This window comes from Notamacropus eugenii, chromosome 4 (genome assembly GCF_028372415.1).
Source record: "Notamacropus eugenii isolate mMacEug1 chromosome 4, mMacEug1.pri_v2, whole genome shotgun sequence".
Taxonomy (NCBI): Eukaryota; Metazoa; Chordata; class Mammalia; order Diprotodontia; family Macropodidae; genus Notamacropus; species Notamacropus eugenii.
Window position 1 is genome coordinate 51,859,174 of NC_092875.1, and position 21,193 is coordinate 51,880,366.

Genomic DNA, 21,193 nt, shown 5'->3' on the forward strand with positions numbered 1-21,193 from the left:
TGCTTTAGGACCACAGAATCTAGAGCTATAAGGATCTTTAGGAGCCATTAGATGTACCTTCCCCCCTCATTTTACAGCTGAAGAAACTGAGACCTACAGGGACCTAGAGGTGGAATCTGAACCCAGTTCCCTCTGACTTTGGAGCCAGCACTCTTGGCCAAGTTCTTATAGTTAGTAAGTAACAGAGCTAGAATTTGAAACCCTGGGTTTCAAAAAGGCAGAGCTCTTTTCCCTAGACTTCGTGGTCTTCACTTCCCTAGGATCCCTCGACCGAGGAATCCAAGGGTCAGTTGAAGCCAAAAAGTAGTTACCAGAGTATCTAGTTCCCCATATTCTGGGTCTTACAAGTTATAAAGGAAATCCACATTTCTACTTCAGATAATGGGAACCATATCTTCACTGGTCATTTCTATGAGGATGACAAAATTGTAAAACGCTGAAAATGAACTTTAGGAATCACCTAGACCAAAGGTTCTTAACCCGGGCCCATGAATTTGGGATTTTTTAATATTCTGAGAACTTTATTTCAATATCTTTAATTTCTATTTTATTTAATGAATTAAAAAACCTTGTTCTGAAAAGGAATCCACAGGTTTCCAGCAAATTACCAAAGGGGTCTGAGGTGCAAAAAAAAATCTAAGAATCCCTGATCTAGTCCAGACCCCTCTTTGTACAGAGAAGGAAAGAAAGCCAAAGGCCAGAGAAGGGAAAGGATTGCTGAGACTCTTGGCCAATAAACAACAAAACTGAAGATCAAACTGTGGTCCTCTTGCTCCAAACCAAGTGATCTTTCAAAGATACCTCTCCCAACCTTCTTTGCAGACGTAGGGAACCATGAGTGTGGAACACTGCACAGGGCTGGTTGATGAGTTGGTTACTTTTCTGAATTGCTTCTTCTCAGGTAGGAGAAATGATTTTCAGGGGAGAAAAGGAGGGGAGGAATATTTCTGGAGATGATGGTGATGTCAAAATAAAAAGGTATCAATACAAATTTTTTAAAAGCTTCCTACCCTTCCCATTGTAGCCTACTGGGAGGGAATCGTTTCATTTTGACAGGTCAATGGCATTTCTCTTGCCAGGAAGAGTCCAGAGGCTTTTCCTGGCAGAGTGTGTCATGTCCTACACTATAAGGAGCTATGTGTTCCATTCCTTATCCAGGGAGTCTCCTATAGAAGAGGTAACGACAAGCCTTGTTCCCAAAGTCATAGATAAGGAGACCACATCACTGCTTGCCTTACCAGGGATGGGGAACCTGTGGCCTTGAAGCCACATGTGGAATTCTAGGTTCTCAAGTGTGACATTTTGACTGGATCCAAATTTCACGGAGTAAATTCCCTTAATAAAAATATTTGTTCAGAAAAACTTGGACTCAGTCAAAAGGCCGCACCCAAGGACCTAGAAGGCCACATTTGGCCTTGAGGCCACAGGTTCTCCACCCCTGGATCCTAATCTATAGATAGTTGGGATCTATAGACTTCTCTTTTTTTAATATTGCATGCATATTTGAATAGGACTACATTTCCCATAATTCATTGGCCCAGAGCATGACCATTCATTGGAAAAATTCTTAGGCTCCCTTGAGGCTTGTGGTGCCAGAGTTAGTGCTCACGTGCAAAGAGAAGAAAAGAGGTATTTGAGGCTACAAGGGGTGACATCCAAGAACCAAGAATCTTAGAGTATCCTGGGACCTCATGAAATAAGGAAGATGACATCCAGGCTAGAGGAGTTGCAGAGATTAACTGATGATTACAGGAGAGATGTGAACTTTATGGGAGTGAAGTTTCCTTCCCTCCTCTCACTTCAGTTATTAAAAGATCTTCCACCTGCCTTCTCCTCTAGAGCAGCAGGTTTGGAGTGATTTATTTTCCAACCACTCAAGGGGAGGAGGGGAATGAGATTGTACTCATTCCATAATGTGATTTTTCCCTGTTATGTACTTTCGTGTTAGCCCAAACTATGGACCCTCTCAGACTTAGGTTAAAAGCATGGAGCTGTCTGCTCATCTTGCTCCCACTCAATCTGAGACTGGGAACTTCTAATCAACTCGTATTCAGTTGCTCACCAAGCAAAGGAAAGCATTGAAATAAAAAGAGCATTTAATTGGGATTGAAAGGAATAGTTAAAAAAAAGGGGGTTGAGGAGGGGTGGGGAGCAATATCCTATGCACTCCAGAATGAGTGAAATCTCTTCCTGCACTGGGTAATTTGAGAAATGAGTCCCTTCAAACTCACTACCCTAGCAAGGAAGGTAAGTGCAAAGTCGTGTGGATGAAGTGAGAAGTCAGGATCTCACTGGCGCTAGCTCATGTCTTTGAAATTGTCTCTTGGCTTCAATGTCTTCTCCCTGTGCTCACTGGGGTATCAGGAAAGTTTCAGGATTCCAGAATTCCTAAATGTCATCTATAGTCCTGAATGTTCCTTAGGTCTCTCACCTAGTCACTCATTCCATTGTTCCAATCCCCAGCCTTGTAGGAAAGAAAATCCTGGGAAATCATAGTCTAGGCCAAGGACTTCTGAGAAATGCTACTAAGTTGTACTGAGTCATATCTATCACAGCAGCAAAGAACTTGACTGTCCTAGTGGTGACTAACTTAAGTGTTGGTTTCAGTAACTTTCTAAGGGAAAAGGGGGTAGGAAGAAGAGAGGTGTCCCTAAGACTGTAGCTCATTGAGTCACCCCAAGTCCTCAGAAGGTGGTAGCCATGGCCCCCGAGTGGCTCATTCCCTCACTATCAGATTCCAAATAATCATCGTACTCAATGAACAACTCCAGTGATTGCCACTTCTTACACCGATTCACTTAATGACTTAAATGCCTAGCATTCATTATGCTGATGGATTACTCCACTAACTGATGACTCTAATGACCTACACTCCAGTGATAAACATTGGCCATCATCTTCATCAATATTAATTCTAGTGACCAGAGATCCATATATATCCACATCTGTCCAAGGACTGATACCACCATCAATTAATGCCAAATCTCCCCAACACATGCTTCTCTCCTTGAAGTTCCAGACCCCTTGCAGTACACACAAAGAATTCTTTACCTTCTTCCACTCAAGTCCCCAACCTCAACCAGTCCCAGGGTCCCAGAGGAATTCAAAACAGCGGACAGAGAAATAGCTGAGTTTATTTCACTAATGTGAAGCTTCTGCCTGGTTTTCTTTGGACCATCAACCGGGGTTTGACTGGCCCTCCACAGACCACCCCACCCCATCCCCACCAGATCCCATTCAACCCCAGTAGGGAGGAGCCCAGAGGTGAGGACCAAGTCCATCAAAGAAGAAGGCAGAAGGATACAGCCAGTTGCGCCTTCCAAGATCTCCAAGCCCTGAGTATCCAGGAAAAGGATGCAGAAAGGGGCCTAACTTTCCTGCAGAACATTCACCTCAAAGTCTGGAGTTTTCAGTCCTCTGCTGGGAGGAAGCAGATACAAATGGGAAGGAGTTTCAGGCATCTAGGGAAGGGGGAGGGAGTGGTCTTGCTGGCATGGGAGAGGCAGGGGGACAAGCCTCTCTGGGAAAAAGCAAAGAGCAAGGCCAGGTTTTGGGAAGAATTGGGAAGATCCAGAGAAAGGGAGATGATCCTCAGGCACTAGTAGCCCCCTCTGCTTGAGGGGCATCTAAGACCTCTTCCGCCTTACTGGCCAGGCTGTAATAGTAGGTTCTAATGCGCTGTTCCACATCTGAGAAGTTTGGACGATCTTCCCACCTGTAAGCAGTAGCGACACAAACATTAAATCAGTTCCTGGGATGTCCCTTTTCCTCTTCCACCTCCATCCCACAGGCTTGCACCCTAGGGACTCTTGTCTATCATGTCCTTCAGACATCCATCTTGGCCCCAGAGAAATGAATTAGAATCAGCAGAGAGGTGTTTTGCTGGATCAACATAAGGAAAAACTCCTCAATAATAAAGCTGTCCCCAAATTGGGATGAGTTGCCTCAGGAGATCACAGACTCCCCTTTGGGATCACTTCAGGTGGTCACTCCAGTCTGTAGACACAGTTTTGGTTAATAAGTTGACAACTGGCTTCCATTAGAACTGGTTTCCTTTGAAATCCTGTGTATTTTGCTTTATGTGTTTAACTCAGTGACCAAGCAGGGATCCATAGACAGACTTCAGCAGATTGATGGCCAAAGGGTCCCAGGCCACAGAGTTTTAGTAGTACCTATGGCATGACCACTTGTTGGGTGCCCATAATGCAGAGCAGCATGTTTCAAACATTTTTTAGAATCACAGGTTAAGAGGTCAAAAGCCCCTCCAACTCTGCTCTTTCCTCCCTCATTTTATAGACAAGGAAATCAGACTAATTAAAAGTGACTTGCCCAAGGTCACACAGCTAGTGGCACAGCTGGGGACTCCAAATATAGCCTCCTGTTCCACTGTACAACATTGCTTTCCTTCCAGAATTCCTTCCAATGCTGAGGGTGTATAATTACTTAACAACCCTCCACCAAAATACCTCTCCTTTCCCCTAGTTACCTCTGGCAATGCCTTGGGGAAAGAATTTTCTAAAGAATGAGGATGCCATCCATCATTCAAAACAATTGTCACTCACATATCTGTAGTGCCCAGAAATGCCCTAATGAGCCAGGCAATGCTCATCATCTTACAATGGGGAGACTGAGGTTCACAGAGTCAAGTGACTTGCCCAGTAAGTGGCAGAGTGCACCTAAAACCTAGAACCTTATGAACCTAAATCATAGGATTCAGAGCTGGAAAGGACTTCTGGAACTAAGAGAGGAAAGAGACACACGGAGAAGTTAAGGGATTATCCCTACTGTCACACAGAAGATATGGAAAGAGAACTGGGATTGTCTGCTGCTTGAGCCAGGACTCTTACCACCAGACCACGCTGATTCTCAGGTTTGGTCTGTCAGGTAAGTTTCAGAATCTAATGAGAAATTTATGCAATGAGTTCTGCAAACCTTAAAGTATGCTATAAGTGAGTTACAGTATTAATAATTATGAAATAAATTATCAATTACTTTGCATCAGATATGGAGGTGTTATATTGGTGGTGGTGACAAGTTTTGAGGTTTCAGAGTATTGAGTAGTAGTATGTTAGACCATGGTGCTGGGCTGTTGAGTGTTGGAATGCACTGCTGTTTCCTTATTCCTATCTTAACCCAGCCTGCCCCTCCCCATGCCAGCAGACCCTCCTAGACCCTCTTAGGGAATCTTGGGGATGCCATTCCCCAGAACTGGAGCCCAGGGAGATCTAATTGCCCCCTTCTCCAAACCCCAACTAACTAATACCCAACCTTCTTATCAAGGCTCTCTTCCCTTTTTCCCTTCCTGACCAGACACTGAACCCCCATTCCTACTCCTTTGAGGAAACCCCAGAATCTCCTCTCTTCTGTGACCCATCAGAGCATACATCACTTTCCAATGTTAGTGGGACACTCTCAAGGGGAAGATACCCTGATGCATAGTAAGGCCTCCCAGACCTCATCACCACCCCCTGTAGCTATCCTCTTAGGACCCCTGGGCCTTTTCATCTGCCCTGTAGCTGAACATTCTTTCCCTCAAAATTCTGATTTCCTTAAGAGCTTCTAATCCTAGATGTATCCTTATGATTTAACTCAATGTTTGCTTTGTCCAACTACTTTACAAATGCTTTTTCACTCATTCATCCATTCTCCCACCAAAACTGCTTGATCCCCAAGACTCCCACCCCATACCCCCAGCACACAGGTTGCCTCACTCCTCACTGCTCCCCTCCCTGTTACCAAAAAATCCTTATCTTTCTTGACTTTTCTGCAGGCTTTGCCACTATCAACTCCTCTTTTCTCCTAGACATCCTCACCTCAAGTTTTCCTGACACTGCTCTCTCTGGCTTCTCCTTCTATCTGTCTGACTGCTATTTCTCAGTCTCCAAGTCATGCCCACTAAATGTCAGTGTCCCCTAAGGCTCCATCCTGGGCCTTCTCCTCTCCCTCTATACTATGATATTAATAAAAGTTCGCATTAATATAGTGATTCAAAGCTTACAAAGCACTTTACAAACACTAACTCCTTTGATCCTCATGATGACCCTGAGAGGAAGGTGCTATTATTATCTCGGTTTTGTAGATGAGGGAACTGAGGTAGATAGAGGTTAAGGGACTTATTTAGGATCACGCAGCTAATAAATGTCTGAGGCAGGATATGAACTCTGATCTTCCTGACTAAATCTCCAACTCTCTCTCCAGTGGGCCACCTAGCAAAAATACTGCTCCTGCCCTGATGGAGCTAAATTGGTGATCTTATCAGCTCCCATGGGTTCAGTTATCATCCTTCAGCACAATTCATAACATCCAGCCCTAACCTCTCTTCTAAACTCCAATCCTGTATTACCAACTACCTTCTGTGAATCTCAGACTCAGCATATCCAAAACAAAACCCATTACCTTGCTCCCTAAACCCTCTCCTCTCCCCATCTTCGCTATTGTTATTGAAGGTACCACTGTCCCTCCAGTCACCCAGGCTCCCAAACTCAGTGGCATCCTCAATCGCTCATTTGCACTTGCCCCACATATACAATTGGTTGTCACAATCTGGTATTTCTTCCTTTAGAATATTTCTCTCCTATTTTCCAACCACTACCCTAGTGTAATCCCTCATCAGAGCACGCCCTGTCTTAAGTCTCTCCCCTCTCCAGTGCATCTTTAACTTAACTGCCTAAATGGTTTCCCTCAATTAAAGGTCTGACCATGTCATCACTTCTCTCTCCCCACACCCACTCAATATCCTCCTGGGGCTCCCTACTACCTCCAGAATCAAATATAAAATCCTCTTTTAAAATCCTTCGCAACCCTTCCTATCCATCCAGCACCTTTCTCTGTATCCCCAGCACATAGCAAGCAATTGATAAATCCTGGTTGACTGCCTGTTGGTCAGAGAAGGGCTGAGAATGAGCAGGGGCAGCTAGGTGGGCACTTACTTGTATATCCAGCAGTCTTTCATGAGCGTGTACATGTCTGGTGGGCACTCAGGAGGGCGATCCATCCGCTTACCCTCTTCAATGAATTTGATGACCTCAGGGCCTTTCATTTTCTGCTCCCAGGCAAAGGAAGCCAAGAATGAAGTGGAAGAGGAGGTTTTAGGGGTGGGATTGGATGGGGATGAGAGCTTCCTTCTCTCTCACTCCCCTTAGCTCCCTCATTATTTCTTCTCTCCCTTTCATCACTATTTCCTACCCCAACCACAGTTCCCCGACTGCTCTGTGCCTCCGCTGACCATCCCCTTCCCAATACCAGTGCTCCATAGGATCACAGATTTAGCATTATCTAAACAACCCCTTCAACATATAGAGAAGCAAACTGAAGAACAGAGAGAAGATATATAGGGTCATAAATTTAGAGTTAGAAGGAACTTCAGTGGCCATTTGGTCTAGCCCTCACCCCATTTTATGGATGAGGAAACCGAGACCCAGGGAGGTAAAGTGACAAGGTCACAGAGACACGAAGGGGCAGGGCCTACACTGAAATCTAGGTCCTACTGCAAATGCAATGCTCTTTCTCCTGGCCTCACTTGCCAAATCTCCTCTGACTCCTCCCTCCACCCCCCCTGAGTCTCCTGCCCTGGCCTTACCTTATAAGGCTTCTGGCCATAGGTGAAAGCTTCCCACATGGTGACTCCATAGCTCCACACGTCGCTTCGGCTGGAGAATTTCCGGTAGTTGATGCACTCTGGAGCATACCATTTGAGTGGCCACTTCCCTGCAGAGCGGGCCTAGAACCCAGAGAATGCTATGGTGGAGTGCTCCCTTTGTGCCTACCCTGGGGCAAGGGGGACATCTCCAGTCCCTGAATTTGGCCTTCCACTGGCCAGTCTCCAGATCAGGAGTTCTTTGAGATGCTAGCAGGGACCTCTAGCCTTCCTGGAGGGCCCACTCCCCTGGATCTCCTCTAAGGTACTTCCTTGCCCCCCCCCAAGGCTTTTTTTTCCCTAGACCTCCCCCCAGCACCTATTTACCACCACCCCCCCACAGGCTTTCTGTCCTGACCTTCTCCCAGCTCCTCCTCTTTCACTCAGGGCTCTTTCCAGGGCCTCCCCCTAGTTTTTGCTCAGTTCCTACTCCCCCAGGCCTCTTGCTCTGGGTGTCTCCTGGTTCTAGCCAGCCTATTCCCCTCTGTGCCTTCCACAGCTCCCCCCTTCACTCCCCACCCTCCGTCCCTGGAAAATCTCACGGTGTAGTAGCTGTCATCAGCCCCCAGTGCCTTGGATAAACCAAAGTCACTAATCTTGGCATAGTGCTGGTTGACCAGAAGAACATTTCGGGCAGCCAGGTCACGGTGCACAAAATTTTTTTCTTCTAGGTATTTCATTCCCATGGCCACCTGGTGCAGCAGCTCCACGACATTGCTGACAGGGACCTCCTCCCTAGAGGACAAGAGTTGGGGCAGGGATGGGGTTGTGGAGACACAGGCAGAGTCACAGCCCAGGACCTCAAGTCCCCCTTCCACCTAGCGCTTCTTTCTCCTGGCTCAGCCTCTGAGCCAGAGCAGAAAGGCTACAGTCTAGCGGTTAATGGAGGTTGATATGTGGGGCAAGTTATCAGGTTAAGAGACGGAATAAAAGGTGCTGGCCATCTCTAAAGGGATGAGGCCAATAAGAAAGTGTCCACTGTGAGGATGGACTTCACACCCATTCCATGAGGCCTAGCGTCTGACCTCTCACTGAGCCACCCCCCAAAACTGTGTGACCAATCAGAGACTTGGTTACATCAGGCCACTGGGTGGAGGGTGAGAGGAGGACGTGTATACGGTACAAATCAGGGAAGGGGTGTGTGCACAGACATATACGTGCAAGTCTCTGCCTGCCCAGATGTACACATGTGTGTATAATCAAACAAATACAGGTGTACGTGCGTGTTGGTGTACCTAGGTTCTCATTCAATTTGTTTCAGCTAATATTTAGTAGACCTGCTACACCCAAGGCAGAACTGTCTACAAACATACACACACATGCATATATTATATACACACATATATACGTATATGTATATGTATGGGTGCATGTTTGTATATATGTATTGTGTGCATCTGCCTGTCGGTATGTGTGTGTGTACACATATATGTATGTGTCTATACAGACATACACACAGAGGAATGTGTGCATGAGGAGGAGAGGCAGTGTTTTGTAGTGGATGGAATGCCTGGATTCAGATCCTTTCTAAGTTCTGTGTGACCCTGGGCAAGTCCTTCCCTTCTCAGTTTCCTCTTCTGCTAAATGGGAACAATTGGACTTGGTCTAGTTACTCCATAGGACAGGTTGTGCGGAAAGGGCTCTGCTATGAAAAACAGGAGTCATTTATTATGAGTGTGTGCCCCAGAATGCATCTCCATGAGAGGGGGGTGTTTGTATGTATGTGCATGTGTGTGCATGCATGTACATAGACACACTCTCAGCCCCCCTCACCCCTCCCTGCTTACTTCTTGGCGGCCAGAAACTTGTGCAGAGGCCCCGCGATGGCCATCTCCATGACGAGCATGAGGGCCTCAGCCTTGCACACGCCGATGATCCGCACGATGTAGGGGTTGTCCAGCAGGTGCATGATCTGGGCCTCCTTCATCATCTCGTCCTTCTCAGCCTTCTCATTGGTACTCTTAAGCACCTTGATGGCCACATCAATCTGCTTCCTGCCCAGGATGCATGCAGGCTCAGGTCCCTCTTGGATCCTGTCCCTTCTCTGACTTCCCATCAGACCCCACCTCCCCATCCAGCCTCCTCCGACTCTGGGGCCCTCAAACAGAACAGATTTTAGTCATTGTACAAAGAGAGAAACTGAGACCCAGGGGAGGGGGAGAGATTTTCCCAAGGTCACAAAAATCAGTGGCAGAACCAGCAGACTCCAGGTCCTTCACACTCATCGCAGGTTCTATGACTCAGCATGGTGTAATGGAAGAAAGGAAAGGAAGGAAGCTGTGTACCAGGCATGGTGCTACATGCTTCACAAATATCTCATTTTATCCTCACAACCCTATCATATTGATGCTATAATAATAATCCCCATTTTAGAGTTGAGGAAACTGAGGCAGAGAGTAGTTAAGTGACTTGTCCGAGGTCTCATAGCTACTAAGGTCAGATTTGAATTCATGAAGATGAGTCTTCCTGACTCCAGGTCCAGCGCTCTGGGCACTATGGTGCCACCTAACTGCCGCTAAGGAGCACCAGCTCTGGCATCAGCAGATCTAGGTTCAAACCCCACCTTTGCTGTTTATTGCCAGTGTGATCTTGAACAAGTCATTTTAGCTTGTTGGGCCTCAGTTTCCTAAGAAACAGTAGCATGAGAGAAGGCAAGTCTATCAGCCAGCCTCTGAGGTCCCTTCCAACTCTCAGTTTATAACCTTAGGATCCAATAACCCCAGCCTCCTCTTACTTCCTCATCTTGTAGACCCCCTTGCGGACACAGCCAAAGTTGCCTGAGCCCAGCTCCACCTCATCGATCATCAGATTCTCTCTCTTGAGGAAGAGTTTCTTGTCCTTGAGCTCTTCGGGATCACTGTAGGGGCTCTCATACACACTGGTGTCCATGGGCAGGACCCGAGACTTCTCACCTTGACTCTTGTTTAAACATGCTGTCAACAGAAGAGGGGGAAGGGGTGGGGCGCTACTCAGTACCCAAGGCACCACACCCCCTCACCACCCCCTGGACCAGTGTTGCTGTGACATGCATGGGTTTAGCATCTATGTCTGACATGTCACTGGGAAGCCCAGAGTTATGCCTCCACCCCCTCCAGGGGAAGTCTTTCCCCTGCCTTGGGTTCCCACCTCCCTACTACTCCCTTGGAACTAAAGTGTTCCAAGACCTCTGCCAGACCAGAAGCTTTCCAATCCAGAGGGGATCTCCAAGGGCTCTAGGGCAGGGGTTCTTAACTGGGGCTCTGTAAATTTGCTTTATCAATATTTTGATGAATCTATTTCAATAGAATTGGTTTCCTTTTCATTTTACATATTTTTTATGTACTTAAAAACATAATTCTGAGAGGTCCATTGGCTTCACCAGACTGATGGCCTCGGGGTCCAGATACAGGGGTGGGGAACCTGTGACCTTCTGGGTCCTTGGGTATGGTCTGTTGTTCAGTGAAACAGTCCATGTTTTACTGAATAAATCCTTTTATTAAGGGGATTTGTTCTGTGAAGTTTGGATTCAGTCAAAGGTCCACACTTGAGGACTTAGAGGACCACATGTAACCTCAAGGCCACAGAGTCCCCACCCGTGATCTAGAATATAAAGAAGTTAATGAATCCCTGATCTAACTGAACCTGAACTTAAGCAGGAATTCCACATGCTCACCCCCACCCACAATATCCATCAAAAGGGGTCAACCAGTCTTTACTCAAAGACCTCTAGGGATCAAGAACTCACTACCTTCCATGACCACCTATTCCACTTTGGAAATGATGGTTAGGATACTTTTCCATCTATGGAACCTAAACCTGACTCGGCAACATCTTCCCCATTCCATCCCCAACCCATGCCCACCAGAACAAATCTAGCCTCTGCCCCTGAGGGCAGCCCTTCAGCTTTTGGAAGACAGTTCCCCAAAGCTCTCCTCCAGGGAGTACACAGACAGTATGGATCCCTTACTCTTCTCTGGCCCAAAACTCACCTGGCTCAGGGGTGTATCCATCAGAGTTGAGGGTGTCATTCCTTCTCTGGGGACCAGAGTACATGGGATCAGTCACCCAGGGGTGTCAACCAACAAGTGGCTTCCTGCCCATACCCCCATCCTTCTTGGGATGCTTGAACCCAGCATTCTACCTGTGACTGCCCTTCCCTAGTCCCACCCATCTACCCATCCCAGCTCCCTCTGCCTCCTCCTAAAGGACCCAAGGCCCTGGAGCAGCAAGACCCTAGGTGGACAGGCTGGAGCTCTCACTCCTGTTCTCGGGACACCCACTCCTAATGCCTCCCACAAACCAAATCCCTGCCTCCCCAATCCCAGGGGCCAAACTCACAGGCATGGAGGGATGGACAGGGAGTGTGGGAGCAGCAGTCACTGGAAAGAGAATTGGGTTGGGGAAAAGAAGGTCAATAAGATGCATTGGAGAGACTAAAGAGCTGTCCTGCCTCCTCTGATCCAGCCCTGAGCTCCTTATGGTGTTAGACCCTACTGCCCTAGTGCTAAGGCCCCATGCCAACCCAAGCTCCAGCCTGAGCCCTGAGCCCCATCATGGCTGCAGACCCAACCCAGCTCCAGGGTCAGGACCAGCCCTGAGCCCCCAACCCACTTCCAAAGTCAAGACCAGCTCTGAGGTCCCATCTCAATCCTAGCTCCAGCCGCAGTCCCAAGTTTCCTTACCAGTAGCAGTAGAAGCACTGGCATTAGGACAAATCTCCTTCAGACAGTAGATAAGCCCATCTGCCTTCAGCTTCAGATACTCTACCAGCTGGCAGAGAGAGAAGGAAGGTAGAGGCATCAGGAATAGAAGGACTCCATCAGAGTCCCATCCAACCCTGGTAGAGGAGCAGGATCAGGCCCCCTTCTCAGGGTGTCCTCAAAGGGAGAGAGAGGCAATGAGTGGAGAACTGGTAATGGCTATAAATGGGAGGCTAGGAATCTGGTTGGGAAGGATAGAAAGACAAGGAAGGTGGAATGTGAATGGGACCTTGGCTGCTTACCTGCCACAAGGTGTCAAACTTTGTGCCCTCAGGAATACAGTACTTGCCAGACTTGTCCTGGTTGATGAGGTAGTGATAGACAGTTTTGCCATAGATGAGGGACAAAGCGTAGCTGCCTTGTTCCTTCCTGGGTCTAAGCCTACGCAGGAGGTGGGAAAGGAAAATGAGAAGTCTCCAGGTCCCTGGGCTTATCAGGATGTGCCCAAAGCACTCCATGCCTGCCTATGCCAGGATCAAAGATCTAAAGCTGGAAGCATCACAGAGATCAGCTAATTCACTCCCATCACCATTTCACAATTGAGGTAAACTGAGACTCAGCAAAGCTATTTGCCTAATTTCACACAGGAAGAAAAAGTGACAGAGTCAGTGCTTGGTCCTTTTCCCAGGAGCACAGAGGAAGTGCCAGTGAGTACCCAGTGCCTCAGTGGGGTTGTGAGGAGTCCACCTAACCTACTGTGTGCTGATGGAAGCAGGCAGGGATAGAAGCCAGGAAGCCTACCAGGCTTCCCCTCCATTCCCTCAGTGACCTCAGGGACCACATCAAGTTCAATTTCCTTATTTTGCTAAGGGAGGAAACTGAGGCCTAGGGAGATAAGGTGGCTTGCCCAAGGATACACAGGAGGTAAGCATCAGAGACAGGATTTGAACCCAGTTTCCAGAGAGTCTCACAACTGCGAAGCCACTCACAGGCAAATCCAGCCATGGGCAATCACATGCTCCCAGGCAAAGAAAAACACAGGCCAATATGCTTCCCACACTCTTAGGAGAAGCAATCATTCATATGTGCTCATGGCCCAAACGATGCTCAATCTAAGATCAATCATCTCTAAGAACGTCATTCACTGCCTGCCCACAAGTGGGCACAAACATACATCACGGGACCAGACACACTCTCCCAAGCAAACACATACAAACACACACAAACACATAATCAATCGCACCTGGATATCTCATGGTCACTAACAAAGACACATGGTGCTCACATGCAAACAGCGCCCTTCACAGCGTAAAACTTTGTCAGAAGGACCAGAATTTAAGAATGCCCTGAAAGACTAAGCCAGGTCAATTGATTCTGCACACTTTTTTGAAATATAATAAGGCAAAAAAATAGAGATAGTATGAAAATGTTTATTTTGAAGTAAGATTATAATAAAAAATTTTGCCTTGCGTGGTACAATTAGGTCCTTCTAGCATTGAATTGATGCGGTAAGAGGGCCTTGTCCTTTTAATATGGAATGTAAGATTCTTACCGAAAGCTGTATCAAAGGCTTTGGTCTCACTGGAGTTCTGGCTAAGGGTGCTACTGAGGAGTCGGGAATGGGGGAGCAGGGTGGCAAGATCGGCTAATGCCCCTTACTCTCAACCAGAGGAAAGCCCTGAGATGGGCCTATGGCAAAGCATTTAATGTAGGGCCATTTTTAAACATTTTTAATAAGTGTAACCATCATCCAATCTTTTTTATCAGTTAAATGGTAGCTTTTTAATTTTTCCTTAAAGAAAACAGGATGAGGCCTCCTGCCAGACAGCCTTAAAGGTGAGAGCTGTAACCTGAGGTTTGTGGCTTACAATGTGCATACAGTGCACTTATATGGCACTTAGCACACAGTAGGCACTTAACAAATGCTTATTGATTGACTTAGCCATCAATACTTCTCAGTTCCAACTTTCAAAGCATATGCCCAGTAGTGCCCAGGACACCAGAATTCTTTCTACATTCAAGCCAGAAAGTCAACCAGGCTTTTTAATGTGATTTCACCATATTGACAAAGCTCATGTATGTGCTCAAACAGACACATGAAGTTAGTGTCACATGAAGACACTAACATGTATCACCTACTAGCACCCTGCATTCACAGATATAGAACTACACTTGCACACACACACACATACACACACTGCCACCCCCTGCCCCACTTACAAGAACTTGCCATCATGCTGGGAGCCTGAGTAGAGTTTGCGTTCTGCTTCCTCTCTGGAGATGGAGCTGTGGTACCAAGGCATCCGCTCATGGGCTGTGGTGGCAATGAGCTTCTCTACCTGGGGGGCCTGGCTGATGATGGCCTGCTCAAGGGCATCACCCTGGGGAAGAATAGGGTCAGGGTGCCCCCATGAGGATGAATAGCAACCCCTATTTCTCCAGGGCCTTAAGGTTCACAAAGGAACCCTGTGAGGTAGATAGTGCAAAAGATATGGAGGTAGAAACCTACAATGCTGAGAGGTGACTTCCTCAGGGGCCCCCACTGTCCCGCTCTACCTGGGCCCTCCCGATCAATCTTTTGAGGGACCCCTGAGGATCCCCTATCTGGGTCGCACCTCTAGTTTCCAGGTCTGGCGCACATAGTCTCGAACCATGCTGTCCCGAAGACTGTCAAAGACACCTGGCTGGGGCTCCATCCCACTGGGCCTGTTACAAGGCTTGCGTAGAGCACAGGGGAGGCCATCAGCATCCTTGGAGTAGAACTCACAGAGCTCAGCCGGGCCGCAATGAGGCTTGCCCCCAGCAATGGCATAGGTGCCGTTCAGCTGACGCTCGATGGGGTAATGATGGATGTGCAGGTCGTATACCAGTGAGAGCACATAGCCCCCCAGACTACGGAGGCACTGGCGGAGCAGGAAGAGCCCATCCGCCATGCCTGCCAGCTTCAGGTGCTCCTCGGCCTCCGCCCTCGAGATGCTCCCGTAGAAGAAGGGCAGATGGGCAGCTGCATCTGGCATCGTGGACTCCCTGAGGGCACCACCTGGCACGGGGGTAGGTCAAGCAAGCTTTGTCAGCCTCTGAACCCATCCCGGCCTCCCAGCCTTGTCCATCCCCAGCGGGCCAGCGCCCCTGGGCTCCTTTTGTTCCCCTTTCTGTAGTTATTCCAGTACCAGGCCCCAAGGCTGACCCAATCTTCTCCAGTCGCAGAATTTCAGAGCTGGAAGAGAAGGACCTCAGAGGCCATAAAGTCCAACATCTCCACGTGCTCCTTCTGCCCAGAAAGAATGCATCCTAGGAAAAAACTTCATGCTTGCCTCTCCAGGCAGTCCTTACACTTTTAGATTTATTCTTGGGGAAACTGTGTCCACTGAGCTGAATTTGAATTCCTTCCACCTTCCATCCATTGCTTCCAATTCTGCCTTAATCTAGGCCAAACAGTCAGTCTCCTTGCTCCTCCACCGGACAACATTTCAAATACTTGAAGAAAGCTATCACATCTTTCCCCTACAACTCCCTCAGGGCTTCTTTTCTGAAAGTTAAACTTCCCCAGTTCCTTCAACTGATCCATTTATGCAAAAAAAATTAAAATGTTCTCCTTAAAATACTGCTCCCAAACTTAAATACAATTTTCCAAGTGTGGTAGGGACATGTGCTATCTACACTGAGCTCCCTTTCACAGTTCACACTCACGTACTGTTTTGTAATCACCTTTACATCTTCCATAGCATTATGGAAGGATGGCCAGTAAAGAGGGGAAATTAGTTACCCCATTTTACAGAGGATGAAACTGAAGCCCAAAGCAGCAAGGAACAGCCCAATGGCACACAATAAGTGAGTGCAAAAGGGGGGATCAGCCCCAGCGATGTCTCCATTACACCTGGGTTGTTTCCCTGAGGCCTCCTTGGGAGCACACAGCCAGAGCTCAATAAAGGCCTTTTGAAGAATTTCATTGATGATGGCAGGAATGAGGAAAGAGAGGAGGGGGAAAAGATGAGAGAGGAATGAGAGGAGGGGCTTAAGGGGAGGAAGCTGGGGGAGGCAGGACGGAGAAAGGATGCGGTGGGAGGAAGGGGAGGAGGGAGGCCGGAAGAGGAGGGAGGAGCTGGGGTGCAGAGAGCAAGGGAGCGGGCCCACAGCCCCAGTAGGACTGGTGGCCGGATATTGTGGCAGGAAATTGTCAGCGATACTTGTCAAGCCCCTTCCCCAGGAGGTGCTGGGGCCTCCAATCCAGCCAAGCTAGAGGGACGGGAGTGGGGCTGGAACCCATATGGAGGGAGGAGTGCCCTGAGGCCAGGGAAAGAAGGATGGGGAAGGGGAGGAGGGTGATGCAGAGGGAGAAAGTAACAGAAGAGATCAGAGGTGGAGGTTGTTAGAAGGAGGTAGAGAGAGAGAGAGAGGAAGAGAAAGAGAAAGGAGGAGATTGGAGGAAAGGGAGGGAAGAGGGCAACAGAGTGGAGATCCACATGGGAAGAGGAGAGGCGCAGGGACCCGGAGAGGCAGGGAGGCATTTGTAAAAGGGAGCTGAAGTCTCTGCAGCCTGGGCATGGAGGAGCTGGACAGAGGCAAGGGGATCCCTCAGTCTGACCCTGGTGGCCCCTAATGTCTGTGTCTACCCCTGCGAGCTTGGCCGGGAGAGAACTAACTAAATGATCCTTGGGGTCCTTTTCAGCTCTGCAGCTTTGTTGGAAGGATCTCTTGAGGAGAAGGGGGTCAGAGAAGACTAAGGAAAAAAAATTCAGCCTGTAGATCAGATCCAAACTCCTCCTACTTCCTCTGTATTCAGTACCCCACAGTGAAGACCCTGTCTTTCCCTTTTCATCCCCACTGCTCTGAACAGCCAGCCAGCATGGATTAAGCATTTCCTAGGTACCAGGTACTGTCTCCACTATGTTTATTCCAAACTCTGGGCTTTGGCTCCTATGACTTTCCACACTGGAAATGCCTCCCCCTTTTCACCCATTGGGGCCCATCTCATCAACCGTCTCTCTGATCCGGCTCTCAACATTTCCAGGCAGCCATTCCATTATATTCCTACCTTTATCACTACCTGCAACTAAGGCCCATGAGCAATCACCTACCGCCTATACGTGCTTAATCATGTACCAAGACCCGACCTGGCAGATTAGAATCTGCTGGTAAACCTCAAAGCCTTCCCCATCCACTCTCCAAACCAGCTGGCACCACCATGTCTGCCCCTCTTCATTACCAGCCTAGTTTCATTCATGTCCTTAACCCAATGATCCCACACCTCCCCCACCAACACCACTGCTTCAGGGGGGTTAAAATAATAATAGGCTCCACCAGCCCTACAACTGGTTTTCCTGTAAGATGAGTAATGCGTAATGAGTAATGAGTAATATTTTTCAGAAAAGGAAACTGAGGCCAACAGACAACAAGCATTTATTAAGCGCTTATTGTGTGCCAAGCAACAAAGCTTACAATGTCTAACCATATTGCCCTGGGTCAGTCACACAGTTAGTAAAGGATTGCAATACAAATCTCCTGATTCCAAGACCCCGTTATGCCATGCTGTCCAGGTTGGGCACCACTTGGTGCCAAGCTAACATCTCTATTTTATTCTTCCTAGTGGAAATGAAGAATTAGCAGATTCCTGAGTTAGTTCTATTCCCAAGGTTAATTATTTGTTTCTGTCTCACTGTCCTCAGAATAATGGCTCCTTGAGGGCAGGGTTGTGTTATAATAATAATACAATTGTGGAATTTAGCTGCAGTGGATAGTGTATGGGACTTGGACCAGAAAGACCTGAGTTCAGATTCTGCCTCAGACCCTTACTGATCCTGGGTTAGTGTGACCCTGGGCTGATTGCTTAGCCTATGCCTGCCTCAGTTACTTTATTGCAAAATGGAGGTGGGAGAGGTAATAACAGCACCTACATCCTAGAGTTGATATGAGGATAAAATGATATACCTAGAAAGTACTTTGCAAACCTTAATCCACTATATAAATCCTAGCTATTATTATTAATTTAAGGTTTGCACATTGTTTTCCCCCTAGACCTGTGATCTCATGAAAGAATTTTGGTGAATGGAAGTTCAAGATTGTCATTTCTTTGGTGTAAGAAGCCCCCAGTGTAGAATTCTCTGCACTAAAGCTGATCAACAATTTGATTTTCTAGCCACCAAAGATTCAGAGAAAGTGCTCAGTAAACAAATGGTTTCATTCATTCACCACCTGGATAACGCTGGGCAAATACCTTGTCCTCTCTGGATCTTGGTTTGCTCCTTTGTAGGACAAAAGGGGTGGATTGGATCAGAGGCCCTTCGGCGATCCAGGAACTTAGATGGGGAAAAATGTCACATCTTCATGTTGTTGTGATCGGTTTCCTTTAAAATCCCACACATTTTATTCATTTAAAAAAGATTATTCTGAGGAGCCCCTAGCTTTTGCCAAACTAACTGCCCAAGGGGTCCCTGGCACACAAGGGGGTGAGGAACCCCCTCTATTGGGTGCTCTCTAATTCAACTCTAAATTCAAAAAAGTTTTCTAGAGATCTAAGAGGTTTGGTGGCTTTGGCAAGGCCACGTAGACTTAGAGCTAAATCTTCTGACTCCAGTCAGTCATAACATTTCCTTTCTATAATATTGCCATTTTACAGATGAGGAAGTTGAGGCTCAGAGAAGTAAATTGACTTGCCCATCACCATCACCATCATTACCACTACCACTAGCAGTAGCAGCAGCATCCGGAACTTTTAGGGTTTGGAAAGCACTAACATATGTTTTCCTATTGCATCACCTGCCTGATGTAACAGTTTAAATTTGAACCCAGACCTCCTGATTCCAAATGCATCCCTCTTTCTCCTCTAGATGACTCCCCTTTTTCTTCTAACCTCTATATCCTCATCTCCTCTAATTTGCCCCATTCCAGCCTGCTCTCTCTGCATACATATGGCAACTCAAAAAATATTAACTGATTGAATAAACTACTTGTTTGAAAAAGTTCTCAACCTAGGGTCTATGAACTTGGAAAAAAATATATTTTCATAACTATATTTCAACATGATTGCTTTTCTTTATAGTTCTGTGCATTTAAATTTATTTATTTGTAAAAAGGCTGAGAAGGGGTCCACTAGACTGCCAAGGAGTCTAGGACTCTAAGATTAAAACCCCACACTTAGAGGCTGTGAAGGCTGGACCTCTTCTTACTCAACTCCACATATTCCCCACCCCTGAGCCCCAAAAGCTACTGGACGATGGGGGCCAGAGACCAGGCAGCAGCAGTCTAGGAGTGACTACCTTCAACACTTTTCTCAAATAAAGGGCTTTGGACTGAGGAGGAATGCAGTAAGCTGGGAACACCGCTAGGTTGGGAGTCTGAGTACTTCGATCCCAATATCACCTCTGTACCTTAATAACTGTGTAACCTGGAACAAGTCACTTTGCCTCTTTGGGCCCTACTCTCTTCTACAAAAGGAGGGAGTTGGGTTATTGTGGTTGTCCATCCTTCATTTAGGAAGAGGACCAATTACAGGATAATGTCTTGACTTGCAGGAAATGGATTTAAGTTGTCAGCCTCCTTTTCTCTTCATCGAGGTACGATGGCAAGTCAAAAATCAAGACAACTGGTGATGGCCCAGAATGTGGAGGACCTTGGTGTTTTCAATGTCCGACCAAGCTCTAAGGTTCTACATGGCCTGCTTCAGCTGCCTTTATGGTCATTAGAACCAATTGTCTCATCTGCCCATTATCCTAGGGGAAGTTCTCATGTTCTTGGGGTAGACATCCCCCTAAATCGTCAGTGAGTTTGAGGCCTGTCAACCTGGTTTAGCTTGTCTGCCAAGATGGTTTTACCAAGGTGTGGCCACTGCACATGCTACAGCTTCTTGGAGCCACGGGCTAGATAACCTCAGAGGCCCTTTCAAGATCTCCATCTAACACCTATGACTTGTTGGATTTGGGAGTTCAAGCCCAGGTACCAGCCCTAAGCATGCAACCTGTTGGGCAGTACCATCCTTATCTTCCTCACTATCACCTCCAACCCTTAGGAATTCCTTTGTTTGGGGATTCAGTATCACAGTGGAGTAGACAAGTGGGAGCCATTCGGATTTGAGGCAGGCTCACTAAGAGAAAAGGAGGAACTAGCCCAGGAGAGGATTATAGGAATGTTGTCCATGACTGGGAAATGAGCAGATGTTTAAATCAAACTGACTCAAGAGAAAGAAGGTAGTCAAGGAATGATGGACTTTGCTTAGCCAGGAAGAAGAAGGAATAGGAGAACTTGCCTATCCTTAGGGACTGAAGAGAGCCATCAAACCAAGGAAAATCAAGAACACACATCTTAATCCTGCATCTGACCTCTAGACTTGTGGTTGATTTACTTGCTCATAGGACCTTGGAGGTAATCAAAATCCAATTCTTTTCCTTTACAGATGAGAAAATCAAGACACTAAGTAGTTGGCTCAGCGTCTTGTAGCTAGGAAGTGTGTAAGATGGGGTTTGAACCCCACCTTGGAGTCAGGAGTCCAATATCTTCCCACTATACCACATTGCCACTTATGTAACCTGGGCTTCTCTGGGCATGTCCAGTTCTAACGTGGAAATGGCCTTAAGGGGCCTTTGAACATATCAGTTTGCCTAACATGGAGCTTGATGCTAACCTTACTTTCCTGAAACTATACCCCCTCCCCAAGTTACTCAACTGGAATACGCTTTGTCACAGCAATACCATTACTTAGCCTTTAGTCCAAAGAGGTTAAAGTAAGAAGGACCCCATAGGTACAAACATATTTATAGTAGCTCTTTTTGTGAAAGCAAAGAACTGGAAACCGAGGGGATGCCCATCAACTGAGGAATGGCAGAACAAGTTATGGTTAATGGATGCGATGGAATGTCATTACACCATCAGAAATGACGACATG

General features: G+C 47.2%; 1 protein-coding gene across 1 annotated transcript in view; it reads right to left on the reverse strand.

Annotated features, from left to right (window-relative positions):
* Positions 1-3,114: 3,114 nt before the first annotated feature.
* The window catches only part of ZAP70 (zeta chain of T cell receptor associated protein kinase 70), a 46,806-nt gene continuing 28,727 nt past the window's right edge, over positions 3,115-21,193 (reverse strand). The window contains exons 3-14 of the mRNA XM_072600919.1: positions 14,931-15,355; positions 14,536-14,696; positions 12,618-12,756; positions 12,298-12,385; positions 11,954-11,994; positions 11,605-11,650; positions 10,371-10,569; positions 9,424-9,630; positions 8,179-8,371; positions 7,580-7,720; positions 6,930-7,042; positions 3,115-3,715 (exon numbers count right to left, since the gene is read on the reverse strand). Coding sequence (XP_072457020.1) covers positions 3,592-3,715; positions 6,930-7,042; positions 7,580-7,720; positions 8,179-8,371; positions 9,424-9,630; positions 10,371-10,569; positions 11,605-11,650; positions 11,954-11,994; positions 12,298-12,385; positions 12,618-12,756; positions 14,536-14,696; positions 14,931-15,332 — 1,854 coding nt within the window. The 5' untranslated portion in view covers positions 15,333-15,355 and the 3' untranslated portion in view covers positions 3,115-3,591. The remainder of the gene's footprint in view (positions 3,716-6,929; positions 7,043-7,579; positions 7,721-8,178; positions 8,372-9,423; positions 9,631-10,370; positions 10,570-11,604; positions 11,651-11,953; positions 11,995-12,297; positions 12,386-12,617; positions 12,757-14,535; positions 14,697-14,930; positions 15,356-21,193) is intronic.